Genomic DNA, 18,622 nt, shown 5'->3' with positions numbered 1-18,622 from the left:
AAGGGGTGACTGCTAATGGGTATGAGGTTTCTTTGGGAGTGATAAAAATGTTCTGAAATTGTTGTGGTGGTGATTGCACAACTCTGTGAATGTATTTAAAGCCATTGAACGTTTAATAGTACTTTGCACTCAGTAAACGTGTTGAATGTGTGAATATCGTCTGGGGACCATTGGGAGAAATGTTTCTCGGGCCTGCAGGCCTGTAGCTGAGCATAGGGTTGGATTTGCCATTTGGAGGCAGGACCTGCTGGTGCTTCTTTGCCTTGGCTGCTGGGAAGTTCACTTGGCAGCTCCCCTCTAGTATTAGCATGCATTAGGGGTATGAACCTTAACCCAAGCTTTGTCAGGTCCCTTTCCTTAACCACCTCACTTTTTTTCTGTTTAATATTGTTATTCTTTGTGTCACTTTGCAGTTACTGCAAATCCTTTTCTGGAGCGAATCAGCATGTGAATTAATTGACTAAACACTCTTCTCCCCTCCACCTTCACCCCCACCCCCACCCCCTTTGGTTGTTCCAGGTGATCAGCAAGGATTTGGACGATCTAAAGAAAGACATAAATGAGGTCTGGCTAGTAGTCAGGGAGCTGCTAATTGAAGGCCTCCGATTCGACCCTGATAGTGCTGCCGGCTTTAGGAAGTGAGTCCCTCCCGGGTAGAGGTGGAACTTGTGAAGGCTGGGGGACCCTCTCTCTGGGGAAGGAACTGGAGGGGGATCCCAGAGGATTCTGGAAGCAAGAATTTCAGACCTGTGGATGTGGGGAGAGGGGGCGGGACTTCCCAATTGAGTGTGGAAAGAGGTTGGGATGAGGCCTGAGAGCACCCAGGCGCGCAGAGGTGGCAGCTCTGGCCTTGGGTGGCAGAGGGACTCAGGAGCACATCTGCTCCAAAGCCCTTTTGCCACAAATGAGGAGTTGAGAGAGGGAAGGAGACATGCAAGTGGATCCTGGATGGATCTGGGAACTGAGCCAGGTCCCCTACTCCCATCGAGACAGCACACCCAGACAGAGAGGGGTTCCTGTCCTCAGATCACCCCTTATGCCCCCAAAGCCTACTGTGATGGTGAGCTTTCCAGAAGGCCTCTGGTTTTAAAGACCTCCATTATGTTTAGGGCAGGAAGATGCCTACACACACTTTTATTCCCCACTTCCGCTCCAGGAGGCCACAAATGGGGGTCAGCAAAGCCACGCTGAGCTGGGCCAGGCCAGTGGGTGTAGGATGTGAGGAGAAGTCCCAGCCCTGAGGCATACAGACCTGCGGCTTCCCCAAACACTGCCTGGGAAAGGGGCAGCCCCAGGTCTGGCTGGGTGCCACAGCTGATGAATGGGTGTCTTCCAGGAAACTGTTTGAGCGGGTGAAATGCATTTCCTGTGACCGGCCGGTGGAGATGATGACTGGCCCGTGAGTACAGTCGCCCAGGGGGAGGGGAGGGGGGTCTGTGCCCGCCCTCTCTCTTCTGGGCAAACAGAAGGACACACAGACACACTCTATGTGCCTGCAGTGTTCTAGAAACATCCTTTATATGCACGTCCACATACCTGTTTGGTAGACATCCTTTCATTTGCTCCCTGTCCCTGAGCAGACCACCATTATCCCTTCCTTTCTTCATCAGCTCTGTCTGGTGCCCACTCTTCCAGGGACTGGGTCAACTCCCAAAGAAAAATAATGGAAGGAAACTATAGGGAAAAGCAAAACTTTGTGGGACTTTTTTTGCATGTATTTTTATGGTCTATTTATTGAGGTGAAATTCACATAACATAAGGTTAACCATTTTAAAGTGATTCAGTGGCATTTAGTTCATATGCAACCACCACTTTTAATCCCAAAATATTTTTGTCGTCCCAAAAGGAAACCCCAGACCCATTAAGCAGTCACTCCTATTGGCCCCTCCCCGTAGCCCCTGACAACCTTAAATCTACTTCTGTCTGTGGATTTGCCTGTACTGGACACTTCATAAAAATGGAATCATACAACATGTTGTCTCTTGTGTTTGGCTTCTTCCACTGAGCATTATGTTTTTGAGGTTCATCCATGCTGTAGCATGTGTCAGCACTTCCTTCCTTTTTGTGACTGAATAATAAATAGCCCATTGTATGGATAGACCACTTATTTTTTATCCATTTAAACAGTGGTGGACATTTGGGTTGTTTCCACCTTTTAGCTTTTATGAAACCATGTATTTGTTTGAACACCTGTTTCCCATTCTTTTGGATGTAAACCTGGGAGTGGAAGTGCTGGGTTACATGGTAACTCGGAGCCACCAAACAATACCCTAACATGATTTAAGAGCCAGAATCTTGAGGTGCCGATGGGCACTACAAGATCTCCCCATGTTAGTCAGGTCCTGGTGACCCTTGACACTCATCAGCACCCTCATGGCCAGTCCAAGTTCATGGAGGGGGCTGTGGAGCTATGTCCAGAATTTTTCTTTTAAACAATAGATATCCAGTTACAGTATTCTTTTTATTTACTTTTTGTTAATACTTTTAAAAATATATATATATTATTGATTTTTTTACAGAGAGGAAGGGAGAGGGATAGAGAATCAGAAACATTGATGGGAGAGAAACATCAATCAACTGCCTTCTGTACACTCCCCACTGGGGATGTGCCTGCAACCAAGATATATGCCCTTGACCGGAATCCAACCTGGAACCTTTCTTCTTTTTTTCTTTTTTTTTTTTTAATATATTTTATTTTATTTATTTATTTTTTTAAATTTTCAACAGCAGAATTTCTTTTTTTATTATTATTATTTTTTAAATATATTTTATTGATTTTGTGCAGAGAGGAAGGGAGAGAGATAGAGAGTTAGAAACATCGATGAGAGAGAGTCATCGATCAGCTGCCTCTTGCACACCCCCTATTGGGGATATGCCCGCAACCAAGGTACATGCTCTTGACCGGAATCGAACCTGGGACCTTTCAGTCCGCAGGCCAATGCTCTATCCACTGAGCTAAACCAGTTAGGGCATTTTTTTATTGATTCTCATGTGAGGATATTTTTTCATTGATTTTTAGAGACTCTCTACTGGAAGGAAAGAGGAGGAGAGATGGAGAGAGAGAAACATCCATGAAAGAGAGACACATCTATTGGTTGCCTCCCACACATGTCCCAACCTGAGCCATGGGTCAAGACTGCAACCCAGTTACATGCCCTTGACTGGAATTGAACCTGGGATTCTTCGATCTGTGGGCCAACACTATTGACTGAGCCAAACTGGACTATTTTTTAAATAATAATAATAATAATAATTATTATTATTATTATTATTATTTTGTTAATCTCATAGGAGGTTATTTTTTCCACTGATTTTTAGAAAAAGTGGAAGGGAAAGAGGGGGAGGAGAGGAAGGGGGAAAAGGAGAAAAACATTGATGTGAGAGAGATACATCTATTGGTTGCCTCCCACACATACCCCGACGAGGGTTGGGCATTGAACATGCAACCCAGGTACGTGCCCTTGACCCAGAATCACACCTGAGACCCTGTGGTGCTCAGGCCAGTGCCCTAACCACTGGGAAAACTGGCCAGGGTTGTTTTACTTTATTTCTACTTTTATTGAGGTAGAATACACATAACATAAATTAACCATTTTACAGCAGTTTGAACATTGACACTGTTGTGCAGCCACCACCTAGAATATTTCCATCACCCCAGAAGGAAACCCCTTACCCAATCACTGTCACTCCCATTCTCCTCCCCTTTACCCCCAGGCTCTGGCCACCTCCAGTCTGTGTTTGGTTTTTACTTTTATAATTGGAACAATTGTTTTTTATGACGTAGAAAGATTTTCAGGGTTCCCCAGAGCCCTTGTAGGACAGCCTCATTTCAGGCCAAGTTTGAGGGTGGCTTCCGGGAGGAGGTGGGAACCCAGTGCCCTCTGCTGGCCACATATGCCTTCCACTGAGCTCTTGTTCCTCAACAGACATCTCATCACCATTCGCAAAGCCCACATGCTGTCGAAGCTGCAGGTTCGGCCATCTAGTGCCAACAGCTACGAGTATCTGCAGCGGCAACAGATGAGGTGAGCAGACTGGGGGTCTACTCCATGGAAGTCACTCAGGACCCAGACTTCCTGCAAAAACCTAGACTGTAGTCTAGGATTTAAAGACTATCCCAAGGCATTGCCAGCCATCTGCAAGGTGGCCATCATCAGGACAGTGACTAAGGCAACAGACAGGCGTGTGAGATGACCACAGAGGAAAGGAATAGACATATTTATTGGGCATCTATTATGATCTGGGGAAGGGTTTCTCATTTGAATGTCATAATCCCCTATGAAATAGGATCAATATGCCTACTTCCCACTAGAGGATGTGAATGACAGTGAGGCTTGCTATGGCCGGGCAGATACTGCGCTAAGCACTTAGACATCCTAAGCTCATTAAATCCTTATACTTGCCCTTTGAGGTATATTATATTATCATCCCATTTCATAGTTGAAAAATTTGAGGCTCAAGGAACTTAAGCAACCTGCCCAAGGTCACAGATAGTGAGTGGCAGAGCTGGCATCTAAACCTGAGGGTTTCCACCAGACCCAGGTGGCTCCCTGTGTCCCAGCTCCATCACATACACACACACACACACACACACACACACACACACACACACACACGGAAATCCAGCTTCCTGGTGCTCCCCACCTTCCAGATGAGGAATAACAGCTAAACAATAACCAGAGCCACACTTGGGGGGCTGTGCCCCTGCCCTCATTTCCCTTGCCTGATTCCTTCTGGAAAGCAAGAGGCTAAGAGCATGCACTTGGCAGGCCAGATCAGGCTACTAGGAGCGGCTGAGGTCTGGAGGACGTAGGGCTCGATTTTTTTCTCTGTCCCCACTGCTCCTGTCTTATCTACCCACCAGGCCCCAGGCCTGCCTGGCTGCACCACCCAGAATCAGCTGGAAGGAATTCCAGTCTTCTCTTGCTACTGGCCAAGCCCTCAGGGACTGTCCTTAGGCTCTGGGGGGCAGAGGTGTCTAAGTAGCTGCTGACCCTCCTGCCCTGCCCCAGGGAACAGCAGCAGCTCCAGAAGCTCCAGAAGCTCCAGCAGCTCCAGAGCCTTCCAGACCAGGACTGGCATGGCGGCCCTGGGGATGATGCCCACCTCAAGATCAAGTCATATGACTTCACAACACTCTATCCCTATGGGGACCCCGAGATGTTGGACTATGATACCGTGAGTCCGGCCGCAGCCCGGGGGGTGGGTGACCCCTGGGGAGCCGTGCTCTGTCTGTTGGGCCTCTGTGTATACTAGAGGCTCAAAGACACTATCTTACCTGGCGCCCGGGCCCTCCAACAGGCCGAGGTGGACATCCTGGGAGTGGATGGGATCCTGTACAAGGGCCGAATGGAGAGCCAGGAAGGGGCACGGCCACTGACCAGCACGGAGAAGGACCTGACTGGTGAGGGGCATCAGGCCTTCCTGGGCATCCCTGCCTGGTGTCCTGGCTTTGCTGGTCAGCATGAGCAAATGCAGGCAGGGTCCAGGGCTGGTACGATCCCTGACTGGGGCATCCTCACCCAGCCACTTGCAAAAATGGAGTCCTACTGTATGCCAGGCACTGAGCCAGGTGCCAGGGAGACACAAGGGAGCAAAATAGATGGTTGTGCCCTGAAGTCTCCACAGAGTAGGAGAAGCAGACCATGAGCAGATAACCGAAGGTGAGGAAGAACAGCTGGCCTGAAGAGATGGCTCGGACAGTCGTGACAAAGTGTGCAGGTTTGGGGAAGGATGCTGGTGGCCTGCCCAAAGATGGGATGCTGGGCTGGTGATGGGAGAGTTACAACAAGGGACATTAGTCCAGGGAGAGGGACTGGATGCTGCCCTGAGGCATCTGAAGAGGGACTAGGCTTTATTGGATGAAGGGGTCAAGTGGGAGGAGAGCAGTCCAGATGGAAGAAATAGCAGGTGCAAAGACCTTGGGGGAGCCAGGCAGTCAGGCACTCAGAAAGGTGAGTCCACCTGAGGTGCAGAGATTGGGGTGTGGTTGGGTGTGATGAAGAGGATGTGGACAGACTCTGGAGGCCTTTGTTCTGATGTCAAGGATGGGCTAGGATTGGGCCGGGGGAGAGTCTGTCACACTTGTGGAATCAATGCTCTGGCTGCTGCAGTATTGAGGCTCTGGCTGCTGCAGTATTGAGGCTCTGGCTCCAGCTGGCTTCTCCCAGGGTGTCCACCATTCAGCTCTAGCACTGGGCCAGCAAGTCCAAAAGGAGTGCCTTCTCTTACTGGGCTTGTGACCGCATTTCCCCAGTCTCTGCCTCCATCTCTGTACGGCCTTCTCCCTGTTATTCTCCTCTTCTGTTTGAAGGACATGTGTCATTGGATTTAAAGCCCAGCTTACCCCAGGATGCTCTCATCTCAAGATCCTTCACTTAATTATATCCGCAAAGACTTTTTCTCCAAATAAGGTTCATTCACAGATCTTTTGAGGGCCACTCTTCAACCTATTGAAGGCCCTCCCTCTGGTGCAGGAGGGCAGGTTACCATCTTAAACCCTATGGTGTCCCTCCTGGAGCAAGGATGTGGCCTGCAGGGTTAACAGCTCCTTTCCAGGTGCCTGGCAGAGGATGCTGTTGGGAGGGGACTCAGGCTGGGCTTCAGGATCAACAGGCAAGATAACAACAATGGTGGCTAATATTTAATGAGCCTGACTTCTTGCCAGGCCATACAACAACTAGGGATGGCCAAAACCGGTTTGGCTCAGTGGATAGAGCGTCGGCCTGGGGTCTGAAAGGTCCCGGGTTCGATTCTGGTCAAGGGCATGTACCTTGGTTGTGGGCACATCCCCAGTAGGGGGTGTGCAAGAGGCAGCTGATTGATGTTTCTCTCTCATCGATGTTTCTAACTTTCTATCCCTCTCTCTTCCTTTCCTTAAAAAAAAAAAATCAATAAAATATATTTAAAAAAACAACTGGGGATGCATTGCACATATGAGCAGGTAAGGCAGCCTTGGTGGAGGGACCAGGTTTACCTTACACACCTGGCCCTCAACCCCACTCACTTGCCAGACAACAATCTTCTCCCTCCAGATGAAAGGGAATGGCTCATTCATTCTCAAGACCCATAGCAGCAAAGCAGATGGTATCATGATATCTCAACTGCTTTATCCGGCTTGAAGGCAACAAAGTCTAGCATTAAAAAACAATTAGGATCACCTGGAGATGTTCCCAAGTGGTTAGAGCATCGGCTTGCGTGCCTAAGGGTCACAGGTTCAATTCCCAGGCAAGGTCATGTACCTAGGTTGCAGGTTTGATCCCTGGCCTCAGGGCTCCTTCAAATGTTTCTCTTTCTCCCTCTCCCTACCATCCTTCCTCTCTCTAAAATTCAATGGAAAAAATATCCTTGGGCCCTAGCCAGTTTGGCTCAATGGATTGAGTATTGGCCTTTGGACTGAAAGGTCCCAGGTTCTGGTGAAGGGCACATGTCTTTGTTGTTGGGTTTGATCCCCAGTAGAGGTGTGCAGGAGGCAGCCAATCAATGATTCTCTATCATCATCGATGTTTCTATCTCTCCATCTCCCTTCCTCTCTGAAAATAATAATAAATATATTTTAAAAAATATATATCCTTGGGTAAGGATTAACAACAACAAAATCAATTAGAAGCTTATCTGTGGCCAGATATTTTTTTTTTTTTCTTTTTTTTTTTTTTCTGGCTCAGAATCCTTCTTTTTATTTATTTATTTATTTATTTTTTTAAATAAGTTTTTATTTTTCATATTATTACAAATGTTCCTTCCCCCCCCCCATTGCTCTCCTCCACCAGGTTCCCACCCCACCCTCTGCCCTTTCCCCTCTCCCCATTGTCCTCATCCATACGTGCACAGTTTATATGTTCAGTCTCTTCCCACGCCCCCCTCTCCCCTTTTCCCCAAGAATCGTCAGTTCACTCCCCTTCCATACCTCTGATTCTATTATATTCAACAGTTAATATTGTTCATCAGATTTTTTTAATTTCCTTGGTTTTTAGATTCACTTGTTGATAATTACGTATTTGTTGTTCATAATTTTTATCTTTGTTTACTTTCTCTTCTGAAAGAACCCCCTTCAGCAATTCATATAATTCTGGTTTGGTGGTGATGAACTCCTTTAGCTTTTTTTTATTAGTGAAGCTCTTTATCTGGCCTTCAATTCTGAGTAATAGCTTTGCTGGGTAGCTTATTTTTGGCTGTAGGTTCTTGCTATTCATCACCTTGAATATTTCTTGCCATTCCCTTCTGGCCTGCATGGTTTCTGTTGAGAAGTCAGCTGACAATCGTATAGGTGCTCCTTTATAAGTTACTACCTTCTTTGCTCTTGCTTCTTTTAATATTCTCTCTTTATCTTTTGCTCTTGGAATTTTAATAATGATGTGTCTCGGTGTGGTCCTCTTTGGATTCCTTTTGTTTGGAGTTCTGTGCACTTCCTGGACTTGTAAGTCAAATTCTTTCACCAGGTGGGGGAAGTTTTCTGTCACTATTTCTTTCAGTATGTTTTCGATATCTTGCTCTCTCTCATCTTCTGGAACCCCCATAATTCTGATGTTGGTTCGCTTGAAGTTGTCCCAGAGGTTTCTTACATTATCTTCAATTTTCTGGATTCTCTTGCCTTCTAGCTTCTGTGGAGGAGTGTCTTCTGGCTCTTTATGTTCCAAATCTTTGACTTGATTCTTGCGATCTTCCCTTCTGTTTTTAGGACTCTGTAGAATATTTTTTATTTCAGACAATGTATTCTTTATTTCTTGTTGATCCCTTATCATTTCTTGTTGACTCCTTATTAATTCTAGTTGATCTCTTTTCATATCCTCATAGGCCTTATCCATCTTTTCTAGGAAATTCTTGAAAAACCTTATAAGCGTAGATTTGAACTCTATATCCAGACGCTTTTTGTCCTCCATTTCTTTCGTTTGTGATCTATTTTGTTGTCGCATTTCGCAGTTACAGATGGGACGGGGTTCCAGGGTGGAGCCTGCAGCTTTGGCTTTCGTCAGCCCCGCCCTATGCGGGTCCTTCAGTGCTTGCTGCCGGCGCCTCTGAGAGAAAGGTGCCCTCGATTTTCGCCTGCTGCCAAACAGTCTATGCTCTCCCCCAATGAGCCCGGTATTGGGGTTCAGTTCAGTTGGAAGTGGAGTTGGAGGTGGCGTTCACAGCAGTCTGGAGCCCCAGTCTCCTTCCCGTCAGGGCAATCCCGCGGCACAGCCGACCGTTCCTTCTCTGGGGGCAGTGTGTGCGCCTCCGGGACCTTTCTCCGCTACCCCAGGCTTCCGACTTACAGCCCAGCTCCCTATGGCTGAGCCTGAGTCCCCGGGGTCTGGCCCAGAACTGGGGTTCAGAGCAGTCAGGGGCCCAGCACAGTCGGAGTTTTATCTCCTTTCCGCTAGGGAACGCCAGCCAGGCACTCGGCCTCCCTCCTCTCCGGCTCCGTCCTCTCCTCGCGCCCCGCGTGTCTCCGTACCTTAGGCTTTTACAGCTCCTCCGTGCTTCCTTCTGGTTTTCTCCTTGCTTCTTGTTGTAGGATTTCCAGTCAGTCGACTTTCCTGTAGTTCTGGGTAATGTCCATTTTATATTTTAGTTGTATTTTATTAAAATTGTTGTGTGCGGCTGCGGCTAGTTGCCTACCCGAGCAGCCATCTTGGATTCTCCTGTGGCCAGATATTTTGACCAGTGTGCTCTTAGCACTCATTTATTTACTCAAGAGAACATTTTAATCCAAAACAATTATTATTAAATCTCAGCCAGTTGGTGTGAGTCCCGCCCTGGTGCAGCCTGGTCACAGATGGCATTCGTCTGTTCATCCCAACATTTCTACTGTATCCTGCTGAGCATTCAGCCTTTGTCAGCCCCCGGGGGTACTGAGGGTACCCAGCCAGCCTGTGGTCTCCAGATGCCTGTACTGTGGTCAGGATCTCAGGACAGAGGAACACCTGTTCCCCAGTGAGTGGTGCCCCACCCAGCAGGAGGGTGGCAGGCATGCTGAGGCTGGTAGTCAGTAGGCTGGGCTTTGAGAGAATCTCCATGGAAGGCTAAGCATGGGCAAGACTCAGAAGAAGCGATGGCAGGGGCACAGAGGCAGAAGGTAGAACTGAGGAAGTAGGAGACTTGTCTCCAGCCTCCACCTTCCCCACCAGCTCTGGGTGAATTGTCTACACACACCTCTGGCCAGGCCCCTCCCCAGTTCAGAGGGGCTACAGTAACGAATTATCATAAACCGAGTGGCTTAAAACAACGTTTTGTCTTAGTTCTTGAGGTCCGAAATCTGAAACGAGTCTTCTGGGCTAAAATCGAGCTGTCAGCAGGGCTGGTTCCTTTGGAGGCTGCTCACTCTGGGGAAGAATCTGTTTCCTTGCCGTTGCTACCTAGAGGCCTCCTGCCTTCCGTGGCCCCTTCTTCCATCCTCGGAGGGCATCACTCTGACTTTAGCTTCCATTCTCACATCTCCTTCTCTGACTCTGACTCTACTGCTTCCCTCATAAGGACTCTGTAATCTAGGACCATCTCCCTGTCTCAAAATCTCTTAATTGAGTCACATCTGTAAAGTCCCCTTTGCCATATAAGGTGGTGTATTCATAGATTCTGGGAATTAGGACATGGGCATCAGAGTCCCCTGCTCCAGGGTCCCCTGACCCCCTTGCTTTTTCTGTCCCCTCCATCCAACCTCATGGAACTGTTCTCTCGCTCTCTCTCATGAGCCAAGCTATTCTTGCCTTTGGACTCTCCACACTGTGCCCAGCCCGGAACCCTTGGAGAGCCTTTCCTATTTGCCAGGGCTCAGTGTCCCTCCCGTTGGGAGTCTCTGGCTGATGGAGAGGTGGGAAAGCTCAGAGAAGAGCCCAGCAGGAGCGGATGTTGGGGTCAGGTGGTGAGTTCGGGTCTGGACATGAAGAGTTCAAGGTTGCGGGGGACGTCAGGGACAGCGCTGGGTCAGCAGCTGGGCTCCCTGGCCTCGCTGTGTCTATTTGGAACCTGTACCCTGGGTCCATATCCCTTACCTTGAAAGAAAGCAGTGTGACAGTCTTATTGGCCGGCTAGTTGGCAGGTCCCATCTCTGACTCGTGGAGGGGTGCAGGTGCCAGCTGGGAATCAGAGTGGGGGCCAGGGAGCACCCCTCAGCCAGGCATTTGCTCTTTCGCAGAACCCATCAAGCACACCGGTGGTGGTTCTTAACTCAGGTTCCAGGGACATGACCCAAACTATGGGTCCCAGAGGCTCATAGGGAATCAAGGTGGTGCCAGTTGGGTCCTTGAGGTTGTAGGCTCTGCGACAGTTAGGAATACAAGAGGTTGGGAAGGAAGGGCATTCACAGAGGAAGAAGGAAAGGAAGGGAGCAGGAAGAGCCCCTCAGACAGTGCACAGACTTGATGAGGTCCAGGCCAGCCCAGTGGGGAGCTTCTGAGCAGACAGCCCAGCAGATGGCCAGGCCCTGTGCTCCCGTCATCGTCACTGGTTGGAAGTGCTAACAGACCCTGAGGGGATAACAGACTCCCAGCTGCTAACAAACTCTGAGCTGCTAGCAGACCCCAGTGAGCTCACAGACCCCGGGTACTAACCAACCCTGAGGTGCTACCAGGCGGAGGCTGTTCACTCCTGTGCTTCCCGGAGATCCGTGTGGCCCATGTGGCCCCTCCTGCTGCCACCTGGCCCAGGTCATTGCTCAGCCCTCAGTGTCAGGTGTGTTTCAGAAGCTGCTGGGGAAACTCAGTATAATCAAAATAAAGCGACTGCTCCCTTAGAATTTTTACTCCGTTAGGGATGGTGAAATGTAAATAAATAAGTCATAAGTCAGTGAGTAAATTGGATGAACAGGGGGTGGGGGGAAGAATGGCCAAGGAGAGGTCCCTGTTGAGTGGGTGTCCAGAGGACTGTCTGGGAAGGGACATTGAGGCAGGAATTGTCAGGACAGCTGTTCAGGCAGAAGGAACAATTGGTGTCCTGCCCAGGAAGGAGCCCGGTGCCCCTTAACTCTCGCCTGTGCCCTGCTTAGCTGCCTCCTGGCCCTCCCCTCTCCTCCTCATCCCTCCATCTTCATTTTTATGGCCTCTTTTACTGCACATCCCCACGTTCTCTTCTGCAGCAGCTTTTGGTCTGGATTCTGGATGGCTAGTCATGGTGGTTTTTGGGTTCAAAAGTGGAGGATGGAGCCAAACCCAAAAGACCACACATTGTATAACCCCCCTGCTATGAGACATCGGCACAGACAAATCACCGCCACAGAGGGCAGATTAGCCGTTGCTAGGGGCTGGAGAAGAGGGGAGAAGAGGGGATGATTGCCTCATGAGTATGGGGTGTCCCTTTGGGGTAATGAAATGTTCTGGAACTAGATGGAGATGGTGATTGCACAACCTTGTGAATGAACTTAATGCCACCGAATTGTTCCCCTTAAAAGGTTAATTTTATGTTATGTGGGGGGGGGAAATGCACACACGAGATGAAAGACAGGAAGATGGGGGTGGGGGCACTGAGATGGTCTGGCCCTCAGTGGAGGGGGAAGATCTAAAGAACTGCCAGACATCTAACCTGTAAGTAGCCCTGCCAACATTTCACCTGTATCTTACTGTCTCCTCCGGGCCTGGATTACTTTCAAAAAGCCTTTTTCTGTTCCCTTAGATTTAAGAAGCTCAAGAAGGTGGGGAGGGATGGTCCTTCCATACACAAATGGGGGTGAGGGGTCAGGTGTATTTACGGGGTGGGGGTGGCCTGGGAAATGGCAGTCCCACCAGACTGAAAAGGCCTTTGCAAGGAGCTAGAGAATAGGGTGAGGCTCTGGGAGGTGGTGGGGGCAGGTCTCTGGAAGAGCCACCACCCATTTGTGTCTCTTCCCCTCTTTTCCACTAAGCTGTGAAGGGTCCACATCCCCCAACTCGAAACATATATGAGCGCGTTGATGTCATCTGCCCCCGTGAGTACCTGACCCCCCAAGTCCCTGGCCCAACTGGGATTCTGATTGGGCCCCTCAATCCCGACTGGGGCTGTCCTGCCCCACCTTGTATCTCTCTCAATGCTCTGGAGTGGCCCCCACCCAGCACCCAGCTCCCAGCTCCCATCTGGGCTCCTGCTTCACTCTTCAGCTTGGCTTCCTGGCCTGGGCCCCTAGGCCGGCTGCCTTTTCCCGAGTGGCCAGTTGGCTACAAAGATGGGATAAGGGAGCCCGTTCATTCTCCAGTGTTTCTCTGCTGGAGCCCTGTGAGTTGCCCTCCCCCGGTCAAGGCTCCTTGACCAGGCTCAGGAACCGAGCTCCCCTGACTCATATAGCCCTGTACCAGGCATTTGTGGGCATTTTATAGTGGACAAAGCACTCTCTCCCGTCTAACCTGTCCTGATCCCAGCTGGGCAGGTGGGCACTGCCAGTCATTTGAAAGAGGGAGAGCTGAGGCAGAGCGACCCTGAGCTGAGGAATGCCAGAGCCGGGAGTCCGGGTGCCCTGCTCCCCTCCTGATGTGCCTTATCTTGGGTCACCCCTCACCCCGGAGGTTTAGGGTGCTTGTGACTGGGTGAGCCGTGATGAAGCATTTCCAGCTTAGGTTTCTCCGCTCCTTAGTCAGGCCAGCCTCCACCCAGAATGTCCTTAGGACAAATCACAGGTCTCTCTTGCCCCTCCCAGCCCTGCGCTCCAATGCCAGCATCCGCCCAGAGACTTCAGGCTCCCACTCAACGACAGCTCAGACTCCATCTCTGCCACCCTTGACATTGCTGCCTCCGCTGATACCAAACCTGCAGGACCCCCAGCAGGCCTCAGCGTCCACCAGGCATCCAAAGCCTCAGCGCCTCTAGTCCCGGCCAGCCCGCAGCCCACCTAGGAGCCCAACCACCCGTGAGCCCTGTACCCTGTGCCCCCACCATCCCTTCCACCCCCCCTGCCAACCAAGACCAGGCGCTGAGCCTGGCCTGGGGAATGTGCAGGGGCCTGGGACATAGGGGAGGGGGTCTCCATAAGGGATTCATTGTGACCTAGTGGCTGTTATCACTCTGCATATAAAGACAACGCAATCCTTATTAGCCTACGTTACATGAAGGGCACAGCTTTCTAGATTGAATTTTCCACTAAGCCAATCTAGTCCCTTAACCAATTCTTTTTCTGCTAATCCTCATTTAAAGCTATTTTCCATTAATTTTTAGAGAGAGTGGGGTAGGGGTGGGGGTCGGGGGAGGAACATCGATGTGAGAGAGGCACATTGACTAGTTGCCTCTCACATGTGACTCCACCAGGATGGGGATGATACCTGCAGCCCAGGTACATGCCCTTGTCCAGAAATTGAACCCGTAACTTTTTTGGGCTCGGGCCAACACTCTAACACTGAGAAACACTGCTCAGGGCTCCCTGACCGATTTTCAGAAAGCACAGTTAGAGTGGCTTTAAAACACTTTCTACTTTGCTGAAATGACTTCATCAGTATCAGTATCAGCTCCAGTTCCAGCCACTGCCCTTTTTCTTTGGGGCCATAATTTCTAGCAGGACTAATTTTCTCTTAGGAACCAAAGGCTACTGCATGCATTTTTAAAAAATGTGTATTGATTATTTGCACCAGTAATTACTTTATGAAGTGAACGTTTAAAGAAATTGGCTATCTGTATTTACTTCTAATGAATCCCTGAAGGACGTGGAGCGATGCCCCTGGAAGAGTCCAGGATTGCTCTGTCCCACCCAGGGCTGGGTCCTGCACGCCCGCGGGCGAGGCTGGTTCCCATGTGCACGGCCCCTGCGCTTGGTGGAGCAGAGCAAACTGGGAGGCCAGAACATTCTGAGCCGGCAGGTTAGTGGCCCTTGTCCGGTCGCAGAGCTGAGCTCACACCTGCCTGCGGGCCTGCAGAGTCCACGCCTGGCTTGATTTCTTCCCTTGGGTGGCTTATCCTTCCCTCCCTTCTCCCTCTGGGCTTTCACTCCCTCACCTGTCCAGATGTGCTCTGCCCTTTGTGCATTTCTGATACTCCATCACATTTCACAGGCTGAAAGTCTTCCCTCTGGGTAGTATCAGACCATGACCACCCCCCCAACATCCACTAGAGGCCCCTGGGAGTGAGGTGGGGGGTGAGTTGTTGGGGGTGGGAGCCTGCTGGGGGGAGCGGGGGAGGCACTGAGAGGCTCAAGGCTCTGCCAGGGAACTGGCATGGAGCGCTCCTAGACCTGGTGGCCATTGGAGTCCAGGGACACTGTGTGCCTGCCCCTTCCTCCTGTCCCCCAGCTCCTTACTGGTGACCACTCCCAGCCCTGACTTCTCTTTTCTCTCTCCAAGGACTGTCCAAATGGGGCCAAGCTCTTCCTGACCCAGGTCTATGCTGCCTGGGCAGACACTGGCGCTGAAGCCCCAGCCTCCATCCCCACCTACCCCCATATCACAGATGAGTATTTTTGGCAACTCCTCCCCAGAATAAAATCTTCCACCTTTCACTTTTCTGGCTGTGGCTGAGGGTGACTGACCCAGTGTCCTTTGTGGAGGGTGGCTTTGCCTGCCCCACATGAGTGGGTGAACCTGCTGGTCCCTCCTTGGCCACATGCCAGGGTCAGCCTCTTGGAGCCACTGGAACCACCAAGGCTGACCCTCAGCAGAGAATTGAAACCAACCTTCCCTCCTCCGTCATACTTCCCACTGTGGCAAAGTGCCCTGAGCTGCCCAGGCCGGTATAGTGGGCAGATCAGGGGTCTGTGGGCAGGGACACTGGTGTGACTTGCCCAGGGTAACAGTGAGGCCTCAGCTCTCCAGCCCCCACCCACGAGGCCATCCTTCTTGGTTGCTGTACACAGGTAAGAGCGCCTGGGCTTCTCCGAGGCCAGAAAGGGAGATATGGCCTGGGCTCTGGCAAACAGGAAGCTGGGGTTCCTGGAAAAGCGCCCGTGCCAGCCTTGTCCCCTGACACCCTGATGAGGGCACCCACAGGCACCTGGGCGCGCCATTCCCTGCCCCTCCTATCAGTCTCCATTCAGGCCCTCAAAGCTGCCTTCTCAGCCATTTCTCGAACCAGTGCTCTACTTGGTTCCTGTAGCCGAGGGAGTGGAGGCGGCCCAGGAATCACTGTGGAACCGTTGGCATTCTGACAGGCCCCTCAATGCTCTGGAAGGTGGGAAACCGCAGTCCCAACTGCAGCCAGCCAGGAGCAATCCTGAAAGATGGCAGTCCTCCCCCCATGGGGTGGGGGAGGCTGGCCTTTGCCCTGGTCCCAGGTGGAGATGCAGGCAGGATCCTTGCAGAACTCCCCCTCCCTGACCCCAGCCCCACAGGTGGGACCTGGAGGCCTTGAACACTGGAGGGGAGGTGCTGTGCCCACTGCCAGGGCAGCTGCCTCAGGAGGGTGGCCCATCCCACTTCAGGGGCGGAAGGCGCTTGGGGAGTGGACAGAACAAGTGGTGGAATCTGCAGAAAGGGGATTTCGGAGGGCCCTAGGTCCAGATTCCTCCTCTGCAAAGGGGACCACAGCCCCAGCCTGGGACACAGTGGCAGGGCCAGGCTGGACGGGGAGTAGGGTGACCCAACTGTCCTAGTTTGCCTGAGAGTGAGGGGGGCGGGCTCTGGAACTTTCCATTTTAAGGCAGATAAATTGGTCATATGAGGTGGAAGTCATATGGGGTGGCCAGGTGTGTAGGGCTGAATGAATGAGCCTGCAGGAAAGGGAAGAAAATGCCTCTTGCCAAACAGCGGGTCATGCCTTGAGGTGTTGCCAGAATGAAGATGCTGTGTGTCCACCCTGCACCCCCAAACCACCATGCAAGTTAAAGGGTCACTAAACATTTTCTCCTTTTCAATGACCATGAACCCTAAGGTATAAACAATGACGACAGCAAATGTGTGTTCCACACAAGTTGACCTGCATGGGAAAGGCACCCCAGAACCTGAAAACGGGCTGCCAGAGGTGGCGGAGGCAGGGACTCTGAAAGCAGCCCACGCCGGCCCCGTCACCATCATCTTGGCTGGCTTCACCCCTTTGTATGGATTTCGGCCAAGAGCCTCCAAACCCCCACACTATTACCAGAGAAGGGCTTCCCTCCTTCCTCCTCTTGCTCATGGCTTCACCAGGATCCATAGAAAACGTCCCCACCAGTATTAGCAGCTGTTATTCCCCAGATAAGAAATGGCTCCAGAAAGCAGAGCAGAAGTCTGCTGACAGGCTCCCAGCACTCGTACTGTGCCACTGATGAGGCCTCGGCCGCCCCGGAGGACCTAGCACCCCACCCTTTAGGAGAGGTATTCTTTTAAGGCTCATTTGAAATACGTATATTGCCCAATCATAAGTGTGCCTAAGCAACCAGAGACCTTTCCAAATGTAGAAATTGGAAACGGCTTTGCCTCAAAATATCTCCTTTTGGCCCAACCCAGACAGCCTCCCCGACACTGACACTGGGAAGCAACTGGAGTCAAAGCCGGTCTGTCCTCAGATTGGAGTCCTGCTATGAAAAGCCCCTCAGAGATCCTGGGCCCCAGCAGCTCCGCCCACTGGGTTTGGGGGCAGCCTTAGGGACAGCTCAGTTTTCTTCTGAGGCACAATGTTGTTCTCAGCAAACCCTAGAAAGACCCTGGGGACCCTCAGCAGCCCTGGGAGCGTCCGTCGTCCAGAGAATATTGCAGGGGAACAAGCCCTTCTCTCTTTAAAGCTGTGTGAAGGAGGAGTCCTGCCTGCCCACAGAAAGCATTTTAGTCACCACTCACCCACCAGGTGCCCCCCACCCTCCCCACCCCACAGAGCAGGGATTTACATCCAAAGCTCCTCCCGGGAAAGTGAGATCCCTTTCAGAGATTCCACCTGATTCCAAGACAAGCCAGGAGTTGCCACACACATTCTGGTGGCCAGTGGAGTGGCTGGCTGGTCAAGGGCAGGCTGGCTGTGTCCTCACTGTGATGGTCCACTTCAGCCTGCTGTGGCCATGAGGGAACTTCAATGTCACAAATTTCCAAGATAAGACAGAAGTGAGGATTTCATGTAAACAATCCTCATTTGAAAATGCTGGCAGACAAAACAACAACAGAAACACCCCAACACACTACGCAAGCCAAACAGCACACTTATGGGACTGTGAGTTTGCAACCCCCTAAGACAGTGTTTCCCAAAGTGTGGTACGCGTACCCCCAGGGGTACAGGAAGAGTTTGGTGGGGGTACACGTTGTACCAGAGTTTGGTGGGGATATGCACTGCACCGTGTTTAGCTGAGCCTAATTCTACGTTCTCATGAGTACAAGGGGTACTCAGCGTTACAAAATTTATAGAAGGGGTACACAGATGTCAAAAGTTTGGGAAACACTGCCCTAAGACAACCATGCCCCCCAGTTTTAATGGCAGACCAGAGGGTGCAGCCACTTCCTGTCCTCAGGCCAGGTTGTCATTCCCAAATGCTGCCACATCCCTCTTCAGAAATGAGATAGAGCTCAAATCACATTCCTTTAAGCAAATTCATGGATGCAAATGATGTTTTTAAAGTGGAATTTTGGAAACAGTCATTTGAAGCTCAAGTCTGGTGGTCATGTAGGTGACCCAGCCCAGAAGGGGGTGGACTTTGAGGTGACAAGGCCAATTTCCCAGGAGGTGCCTGAGAGTCATCGGAGATTCGGCCGAACCTGGCTAAATATCCGTTCCGTTGGTATTCCAGCACCTTTACTTTTTAGCCTGCTTACACTTGAATACGTAATAGATGGTTATTGATGCCTCGTTTTACTCCTGA

The 18,622-nt window shown here is 50.9% G+C and overlaps 1 protein-coding gene across 4 annotated transcripts in view; it reads left to right on the top strand.

The window, feature by feature from the left end:
• LOC311621848 (uncharacterized protein C16orf96) overlaps window positions 1–17,634 on the top strand; it is a 67,013-nt gene extending 49,379 nt beyond the window's left edge. For 3 of the 4 annotated variants that reach the window (XM_084882270.1, XM_084882268.1, XM_084882269.1), the window contains 6 exons: window positions 520–638; window positions 1,337–1,399; window positions 3,927–4,025; window positions 5,013–5,178; window positions 5,302–5,404; window positions 12,815–13,481. In XM_084882270.1, the coding sequence (XP_084738396.1) occupies window positions 520–638; window positions 1,337–1,399; window positions 3,927–4,025; window positions 5,013–5,178; window positions 5,302–5,404; window positions 12,815–13,194 (930 nt within the window). In that variant the 3' untranslated portion in view covers window positions 13,195–13,481. Of the gene's footprint in view, window positions 1–519; window positions 639–1,336; window positions 1,400–3,926; window positions 4,026–5,012; window positions 5,179–5,301; window positions 5,405–12,814; window positions 13,482–13,579; window positions 13,790–15,209 lie in introns of those variants that run through there. The other variant, XM_084882271.1, reaches the window with a different exon arrangement.
• Window positions 17,635–18,622: the final 988 nt, after the last annotated feature.

The sequence above is a fragment of the Pipistrellus hanaki genome, assembly GCF_964339955.1.
Source record: "Pipistrellus hanaki genome assembly, chromosome: 4".
NCBI lineage: Eukaryota > Metazoa > Chordata > Mammalia > Chiroptera > Vespertilionidae > Pipistrellus > Pipistrellus hanaki.
Note: the sequence above shows the minus strand (reverse complement) of the source record. Positions and strands in the feature narration are given on the sequence as shown.